Source organism: Xenopus tropicalis, chromosome 3 (assembly GCF_000004195.4).
Source record: "Xenopus tropicalis strain Nigerian chromosome 3, UCB_Xtro_10.0, whole genome shotgun sequence".
Taxonomy (NCBI): Eukaryota; Metazoa; Chordata; class Amphibia; order Anura; family Pipidae; genus Xenopus; species Xenopus tropicalis.
The window spans coordinates 88,915,119-88,925,175 of NC_030679.2; the positions used below are offsets into that span (position 1 = coordinate 88,915,119).

The 10,057-nt window shown below is 41.4% G+C and overlaps 1 protein-coding gene across 1 annotated transcript in view; it reads right to left on the minus strand.

Annotated features, from left to right (window-relative positions):
* Positions 1 to 5,414, minus strand: part of snd1 (staphylococcal nuclease and tudor domain containing protein 1) — a 387,013-nt gene extending 381,599 nt beyond the window's left edge. Inside the window, exon 1 of the mRNA NM_203852.1 lies at positions 5,339 to 5,414. Coding sequence (NP_989183.2) covers positions 5,339 to 5,404 — 66 coding nt within the window. The 5' untranslated portion in view covers positions 5,405 to 5,414. The remainder of the gene's footprint in view (positions 1 to 5,338) is intronic.
* Positions 5,415 to 10,057: the final 4,643 nt, after the last annotated feature.

Genomic DNA, 10,057 nt, shown 5'->3' on the forward strand with positions numbered 1-10,057 from the left:
AAGCAAGTGACTGGATACCTTGTTTTACAATAGCTAGGCTGTAGCTTGACAGTTATGTTGCAATTAAACAGGTCTATGTATTCTTTATATATAACCAGCAGAGGTAACTCCCAAACCCTCAAACGCATGCCCAAACACACAAACTTAGTGGAAAAAAAACACATCCAACAGATAAAGCAGACTGTTATGCTGAATAGAAGTGGCTCATTGACCAGGCTTAAAAACATGGAAGTGAAGGAAGTTAACTATATTCAGACAACATCTAGCACCACGCCAGGGAACAAGTGCATTTTTATCAGTTCTCTTGCTTCAGCTCCTCAGTTGCTGTATGCATGCTTTAAGATGTGCATGTAGTCCCGATCTAAGGGCAACAAAATTACATCAGCATCTGCAGTAAAATCAAACTGTGGTCTCAAAATAGAGAATTCTTTTTACCAAATTAAATGAGGAATTGGAAATGTTACAATACAAAGTTAAGTATGCTACTTACATTTCCCTTTATAAACAGTCATGGCGTAATAGAATAACTTATATTGAACGCAAGGAATTATAAATAACAGCAACACATTGCAGTTGCAAGAAAAGTTTCATGCTTCCCCACTGTTATACCATCCAGTGGCCATGCCTCTCACCTGAAATTTCTGCTTCCAGCAGTGAAGCCACACTGGTGGATGGGACCTCTCCTTCCTTTAAACACAAGGTATAGTGAAAGTGGCATGCACTGTTTACTTAAAGGCCCAGACCAGTTCCATATTAGGGGTTAAGTTCAATAAAATTGAACCACTTTTAAACTCTGTTGCCACAAAGGTAATAGTAATCCAAGACAACACAACACTAGCTATGACTAAAAAAATGGGGCCTTGTTTAGACAAAATGCTGGTAGGAGCCGTATGACCCTACTGAAAGAGCCCACATCAGCCAAGTTGAGGTGCGTGTACCAGAGCACACCGATATCTTGAGAAAACACCTTGGATAGTTTTAAACTTCATAGTTCTATGAAAGCACCAAAATGTAGCACAAAACTCATCTGTGTTTAACATGGTTGCCAACAGCTTTTATAGCTTTAATATGAATGATAGATGGTTTTAACTGCACTTATTCTGAGATGCCCTATGCTTGACCAAAAAATATGCGCATCCAGTTAGATGCAGTGTGCTACTACTTAACTTGTACAGGAACTCAAAGCTACAAAAAAAAAAAAAAAAATACTCAGCACAAAATACTCTTCCCTCCTTCTATCACCCTGTGGTTTGGCCACCAGCTCTAGACCCTTCCAGTTTAATGTTAAAGGAACAGTAACACCAAAAAATGAAAGTGTTTTAAAGTAATTGAAATATAATGTACTGTGGCCCTGCACTGGTAAAACTGGGGTGTTTGCTTCAGGAACACTACTATAGTTTATATAAATGAGCTGCTGTGTAGCAATGGGGGCAGCCATTCAAGCTGGAAAAAAGGAGAAAAGGCACAGGATATATAGCAGATAACAGATAAGAGACCATTGTATTCTACAGGGTTTATCTGTTAGCTGCTATATAACCTGTGCCTTTTCTTCTTTTGAATGGCTGCCCCCATGGCTACACACCAGGGTTTATATAAACTCTAGTAATGTTTCTGAAGCAAACACAAAACCTACCAGTGCAGGGCAGCAGTACATTATAGTTTAATTTCTTTGAAATATATACATTTTTTGGATTTACTGTTCCTTTAAGTCCTCTATCTCAGCGCTGTCCAACTGGTGGCCCGCATGCAGCCCGTGGCCCCCACCTGTCTGGCTGCTTTGATGGCTTACCTTTGTGTAAGATTTAAATGGTATCAGTACTGAGATTAACTGGCCCCCTGTATGGTTCACACCTCAGATTCAGGCTGTTCACACCTTTTAGTCTCTGCATTGTTCACCCCCTGCAGTGTTCACCCCTCAGGCTTAGATTTAAAGCACCCACATCGTTCACTCTTCGCACCCAGTGCCAGAATTGTATTGTATGTACTGCCTGCCCTATGCTGCCTGTGTGTATGGCACATAGAGGCAGCATAGGGCAGGCAGAATATGGCACACACAGGCAGCATAGGGCAGGCAGAGTATGACACACACAGGAAGCATAGGGCAGGCAGAGTACTGCCTGTGTGTTCTGGGAGTTTGTTAGCAGTTGGAAATAGCCATTAAAAGCTGTGCTATCCACAGGAGGTGGCATATGGATTTAAGGGTTTGTCTTAATATGACATAATATAATTCTATCACATATGAATGATAGTTGATATCCTCGCAGTGAGCACCAACCAAATTAGCTGCACTACAACCATTAATGTTGGCATGGGCTTAAAAGCATTTGCAATAACATGGGTGTGGGTTGAAGTGGGTGTGGTTTAAAAGAGGGAGTGGTCAAAACCAGCTTCCATTAGTGGCCCTCCACTATGTATGCTAAAGAATTCCCGGCCCTCGGCACCACAGTACTTGGACAGCACCAAAAAATACAGCTCACCAGACTACACGTCGCAGGCAGCTCCAACACCTGCAAGGGTGCCTTGCCTGGGTCTGGCTGGCACTTATTATGGTAGCCCTCCAGAGTGATCATGTCTTCTATCATTACAATATTGCATAGTTTTTATTTCACTGGTTTACTTTACATAATTGTCATTCTTTTATAAGTAATTAAAGCAATTATAATTAATTATCGTTGAATATAATGAACAAGCATTTGTTAGTAATCATTAAATAAATTGTTTAGTCTCTTTTACCTTATAATTCTTAACCACTGCCTGATTGATAGGCTAATTGAGTCTTCAGCAACCAGACATTTGTGCCTTGAACAAGAGTTGTTTGGCTTCAGCCACACAAGCCGACAAAGAATTATTTCAGCACTGCCCATAGGTCAACACTACAGCCAGCAAGGATACCAGACTGACCTTCACACTGAGCCTTGTCACTACCATAGACCCTTGACAATTTGTGACCCAATCTTACATTCCGTTTGTTGTGAAGCAGACACTTGAGACAATGGTCCAATAACAGCACTAGTATATGTGGACAGAGGTCAATCTGCTAAGAAAAAACATCTTAAAACAGATGTCAGCTGTAGATCTCTATTACCCACACTGCAAACTTTAGTATTTACATACTCTTAATGATGAAAACAAAATGAGCAAGCTCCACCATTGGCAGAGATCAACACTGACCCTAATGAACACATTGGTAGAACCATAAAATTACTAAAAAAGTCCACATCAGCACTACAAAAATATGCTAACGTAAGCAGATGCATGCCTTCCACCACCCTCAAAGCCAAGAAGAGTATGTGGACTGTTATTTATTCTTTTATTTTAAGGACAGAATAGTGGTGTTGTCTCCAAATGTTCACTCTCACACTAGATGGAGTCCCTTCTCCATGGGACGAGCAATTCCGGGAGATTAAAAGATTTGATAAACTAACGGAGGAAAAGTTTGACTTTCTTAAGCATACACATGCAATAACAATCCTTCACATACCTGTGCAGAAGTAAAAAGTCTATTGTTCCAAAGATGTTTGTCATATGATTTTGTATTTTTGGTATTTATATCTTTTGTATTTATCCATTATCTTTAACCCCGTCTGTATTAATGAATTCTACTGTACAGCGCTGCATACATAAGTAGTGCTTTATAAATAAAGATATACATACATACATACATGATTACATAGTACCAACACTTAAAGCAAAACTCTGGATAAATTGCATGAGTAAACAAAGGTTGGCAAACTAAGAATAAATGTATGAGGAGCATTCCAAATGCAAACTTGTACAAGTAACAATCCAACAGACATGGAAATAAGTGAAGAGGTGAACAAGAAATGATTCTCCCAACAAGAAGCCATAAGGTAATTATTCAAATGCAAGTGATGCAATGAATTGTACAAATCTGCACCATATGTTTCTGTAGAAAGATTCCCATTGCCACCAAGTTTGGCATTGCCATTTAATATATGGAAATAAGCCGCATAACAGACGAGAAGAAACATCAGAAAAACTAAGCTTGAGAGGTCTGTAGCAAAGTTAATGTTTATTTTGTACATTTAGGGATGAAATGGGGTTTCCATATAAATGCTTTAAAAAATATGCCTAGATGATAAAGTAGATATTACATTTACTAGCAAATTATAATTTTAAAAATACCTTAATTGTTGCTGCCTGTAGATATTTCCCTGGCAACACTAAAATTCTGAAAAATGTGTGAGACAGCTACTATGATATTAAAGCAACAATGTGCATTTACATGAGAAGTACATCTATGTTACAGAGCATACAAGCTACTTCAGTAAAAATTAAGAATGCGAAAATCAAGTCTGCCATTGAAGCATATGTTGGAAAGAAACAGTCACATTCATGGCAGAGTCTAAGAGCTGTGTAGAAAGACAAACCTTGCAATAACAGAATGTTCAGCTCATGTCTTAGGTACAGCTATCAAAATAGCTTGTAAAGGAAAGAGTTAAAACTAGAACAGGTCTGCTGGGCTGGTGGATGAGCTGGATTAGTATAACATGCTGAGGATGCAACATCTCCTGGAGCACTACTTGTCACTTACTAAGTACAGGTGCACCACTACATTACAGGTATCACAACTGTGTGAAGCTGCCACCTACAACACCTTACTGTCTGGGCAAGTGGCTCTTGCTTTTGGGGGCAATGGAAATTAGGGTGAGTTAATTGCATTATTTTCCCCCTACAAGTACTAGTCAGGATACCTTTTACACATGCCAGCTTTTTATGCCATGCACACCTAAAACTTCCATTTCAAAATGCATGCCAACAATGAATTGAGCTCTTGCAGCAAATAATGGCAGGCTCCCTCTTGGGAGGGTACTACTTGCCCCCTTACTGCCACCACTGCCCTTGTACTTTGTTCCCCCACTGCCCCCGCGTTGCCATGCTGCGGCCCCTGTTCTCTCGGCTTCTTGCAACTCTCGGAGTGACTTTCCTTCTCTCACTACGTGTGCAGTTGCTGCGCTACACCTCTCACTACTCCAGCTGTTACTCTGCTCCTCCAACATCCCCGAAAGCCACAGGTCGGAGCTGAGTGGCCTAGAACTCGCTGAAGAATAATCATGTGTTGTGCTTCTCTCAGATCCCTCCTCCTCCTCACTCACTTTTCCTTAATCTGTGCGCTGCCTGGTAAAGTTGGCAGCCTTACCCTCACCTTGCCCCCTGGGCGCCTCTCTTCCAAACTGCCCTCACCTTGCCCCCAAATCCCCTTCCGCTGACGGAATCTTTCATTCTCTCTCAGTCCCTTTCCCTTTGCATTGCTCCAACTGCTCTTAAGATCCCATATCCGCTGCTTTATTCTTCAGTTATTTGCCCCTTTTCTCACCATCTTGACGATCCCCCTCTGCAGTGCGGGTGCCACGGGTCCAGTTTGAGCCCCAGAAGATGCCATTATTCTGCCGATAAAGAGAGTAGTCTGTGTAGACAGGGGGAATTGGCCAAGACCTGCTGTAGTTACTCGCCTCGCACTGACTGACTCAGAGAGCGAGCCGCCGCCGCACAGCCGCTATTTATCAACCCGCCCCCAATCCGTGACCTGCGCATGCGAATCTACAAGCTTCCACCATACACAGCTTTCAAGATGACGCCACGGACCCGCCCCCTAACCCATTCAGTTTCCGGGTTGCAAGTGTAGGAAGGACACGTCAGCACGTGTGCTGGGCAACTCAAAGTTGTTATGTGTGCATTTACAAATTAGGTATTGTGGCGCCAATTTTCCTTCAGTGGGCTCCGTTTGGAATATGCAGAATTAACGGGAACTGCCAATTATCGGGATTATGTTGCATAGTTTGTGTTTGCTTTATTTGTGGCAGGCATGTTTTCCGGGGACGCGCTTTGTTTTGCACCAAGGAAGTACGTTTTCTAGAGTGATAGGTGCGAGAATAAATTCCAGCGCTTAATGTATGTCATTTCCATCGTCTAGCGTGACATCGAACATGGAAACGGTTCTTGCCGGCAGGGCTGTTAGTGTATACTTCATAATGATCTTGTGTTTGGTTCTATATTATTATTACTACGAGGGAAGAGCAGAAAATGATGAGTGCTATTTCCAACCAAACCAATCTCTGCATACTTACCGCGAGAAACAACTGGTGTCTTTTAGTTCCCTGACATGCTTTATAAATGGCATGAAAAGCGAGAAATCTCCCCGTTTCCTGCGTTTGCTACATTAGTACACAATCTGTAAAAAGCACAAATCGCTTCTTATCAAGTAGCTATAAACATTGACACATCATGTAACCACCTGATCAGCATTCTGTAATAACTGATACCGAACGATCACAAAGTGAAACATTTTAGAATCTTTGCAACCATTTGGAAACAGTTATTAGATTATGAAACCTGAGATGCCAGATTGCTAGTAGTTGCTAGCTGTGCTTTGCGCGGTTATTCTAGTGTCGTGGCTTACTGGGGGGGGGGGGGGGGGTTCTGGAACATGATCATTTCTATGAATGAAATGTTTCGGTCTATAAGTGACCAATGGGTGATAGGAGTTGCAAAAACTATTTAGCTACACCCAATCTTTGGTAAACTATTGGTGTTTTGTTTATTTTACACATAGGAAATTCAACCAGTCAGTTGAATTCAACAATCAGTCACAGGACCCCAACGGGGCCTTTTATACTCCTGCCCCCGTCAGTTTAGTGTCTTTTATTCCTAGTGTGATTCCGCTGATTTTGACATAGTGCCACACAAAAAATGGAATTCTATAAGCAATGGAATAAGTAGAGGTAACTGGGACCCACAAAAATGATTTAATGCTTCCTTAAATTTTGGAAATTAGATATTTTTCTGAATATATAAAAGTATATTTTCAGTCAGTGTCTCACCTATAACTCCTGGACCCCAGACCAGTCACCAGTGGTTGTTCGGTTTCAACCACTTTTAAGGTTCTGTACTCATGGGGAGCAACATCTATCTCCTTACCCATGAGTACAGACCTACAAGGATGAATAGCACCAATTAATACACGTAGTGCAATATGGAACTCAGCGCTTGGCAAATGCCCATGCTCTTGCAGCTTCTTTTAGCACTATCAAATGACACAAAAACATTTATTTTCCCTCACAATTGATTCAATGGCTGTCATTTTTATGTGAGTGCCTTTTCTATGCATTTAAATATAATATTCTATTACTTCAATGGCCCAACTGCATATTTTCTTCAAAAGTCTGCATATAGTTTTTATCAATAAGCTGCTTTGTAGCCAAAAGTGTAGCCATTTAACTGAAATAGTGCAATTGGGCTGCATCCAACAGTGCTGGGCTGCATCTAAGGGCCCCCAAGGCAAGTTGCGGCCCAGCATGCAATGCTGTGCATAATGGTTAAGTGCATTGCCTGCTCCCTTAGACAGGCAGGGTGCCAAAATAATAGAAGGCTGAACCAGAGGGCAGGTAGATGGAGTACATGCCCAGTGCCACCCCCTCCTGTTGCGCCTTGGGTACATGCCTACCCCTAGTCCAGCCCTGTAGCAAATAGCCGATAACTGTGTAGAATATTGTGGTTTTTCCACTTAACTAAAAATATACATGCATGGTGTTACTGGTCCTTTAGGAGCACATCATTGTCTCGTAGGAAATCTCCTCGCCCGCAGGTGATAAAGCACCCAACAATACTTGCCTCTTAATTTTCAGAGGAATAGTTTTTTGTAAAACACATTTTAACACACCAAAAAAAGAAAAGTTAAAAGATCAATTAAAATGTCTATTGTTGGTCTCCAACTATATACTAAACCAAACCACACAAACAGAAAGAGACTTATTCCCCTCTTGAATCATCCCAAATAGATGGTAATCCAATTAGAACCATATCAATAAAAAAAACAACTTTATTATATATGGTCATATAAGTTAAAAAAAAACCCCAACCCTTAAGGGTGAAGACACACAAAGCTACTTGTCGTGGCTGATCATTTACTGGTAATTGTCTCTACATGTGTTTTATCAGAGGCAATTCTCAATATTGTCTATGGCAGGGTATTTTCTGGAGTTTAGTAGCTGTGACAAGTAGCTGCTTTTAAATAAATATATCAGATGGTTTCACAGTTCATTAGGGTATGTTTTGAACAGTGCCCGGCAAAAGATTCCCGCTAGGAAGTAGCACTAATCCCATGAGACTCAATACTTTCTTTACTGTGGACTGGTTAGAACCAAGCCTATGATTAAGTACCCAGTAAGGTACGAAACACGTAAGGCTTTATAGCATTTATGTGTATATGCTAATAAAATGACTCTGAGTTTACTTTACACCTGAGCTTTATACCTACTTTTTTGGAGATCCGGAGTGCCTGCCTACTTCGCTATTTTGGATCCTATTGGGCTCCCCTATGCTAAGAGTCTGGGGCATGAGCACCTGGACCTACCTTGTACTATGGGTAAGCTTTCTCTACTCTAATTGCTTAGACCTATATACCTATCGCAGATTCATTACTGGTTAGAACATACCCTAGGTAGGGAATTGTGAAACTGTTGGATACAGTTATTTACAAAGAGCTTCTGTGTAAATTTGTGCTGTTATATAATATTTAGACACTGCACTTTTGATGCTTGATGATTGGGTCCTCATCCACCCTGCAACATGGTTTTAAGGGTAAGGGTTACAATAACTTATATGGGGTGGGCATATATAATAAACTTGTCTTTTAATAATATGGTTTTAATTGATTACAATCTATTTGGGTTGATTCAATTGGGAAATACGCCTCCTTTTGTTCATGAGGTTTGGTCATGTAAAACACATTATTTGGGTGATCCTAGGTAATCACTCACACATGCCTTCTGCTTTTTCAGACAATTACCTAGAATCACCACAAGTTATGTGTTTGACATGCAGCAATTCCAATAAACATGAAGGGCCAGGTATTGTTAGGCGCTTTATCATTCACAGAAGAGAATAATTCCAGGCTGGGAGATGAAGTGTCCCATGTGTCAGGGCCCTTACATTGAAAAAAAAAAAAACAAACATTACTTAAATATAGCTTTACCATTTAACCATGATTTTATTAGTTTCTTTGTAATCTCCCTTGTCGTGGGCGACTAATCTCCCCGTCTGTCACGGCCCTTAAGCTTTACGTAAACCTGTTAGAGAGTAGCTGTTAAAATTTGATACATTAGTTGCTCGCAAACCTTGAATTAAGGGAGCATTTTCAGTAGCGGCTTAAAGGACAAGGAAAGGCAAAGTCACTTGGGGGTGCCAAAATGTTAGGCACCCCCAAGTGACTTTAATCGCTTCCCTTGTACCCCGGGCTGGTGCCCCTGTTAGGAGAAAACAGCACCAGCCCGGGGTACCTGGAGCGCAGCGCTTCCTTCTTCCGCCTGCATTTTGGAATGACTAAAGACAGGCGCATGCGCAGTAGTGTGAAAAGCCAACTTCTCTGTTGAAGTTCAGCTTTTTCACTCTACTGCGCATGCGCGCACACTGAAGCAGGAAGAAGGAAGCGCTACAGGTACCCCGGCTGGTGCTGTTCTCTTCGTACAGGGGCACCAGCCCGGGGTAAGAGGTAAGCGATTAAAGTCACTTGGGGGTGGCTAACATTTTGGCACCCCCAAGTGACTTTGCCTTTCCTTCTTTTTTAAGAGCATGCCTCGCCAAACAAGCGGATCTTCACGTGTATGGGCACCTTTAGGGCCATGGCCCAAGGGCAGATTAGTCATCCCTGGTTAAATCTTGGCTACCGCAGGCAACTAATCTAAACTGAAAAAAATGTCCATCACAAGCATAGTCACGTCCCTGATTCACCCTGGGCCACTCCCCAGTTTCCTCTCTAAATTTCCTTCCCTTCTCCAAAATATAATGTAAGGTTAATTGGCTTTTGATGAAATTGAGCCTTGTTTGCGTGTTTGTTATATAATATACACTGCACACTGTATATTGTAAAGATCAAGGGTATATAAGGGAAGTGACACAAGTAAACCACACCTCCTCTGATTAAGCGCCACATGGTGCGAAACGCGTTAGGAGATTAGGATGCACCTGGTCATTGTTTGGTATAGTATGCTTTTCATATAAGTTATGCTATTTATTCTTATACTGACTCAGGACTTAT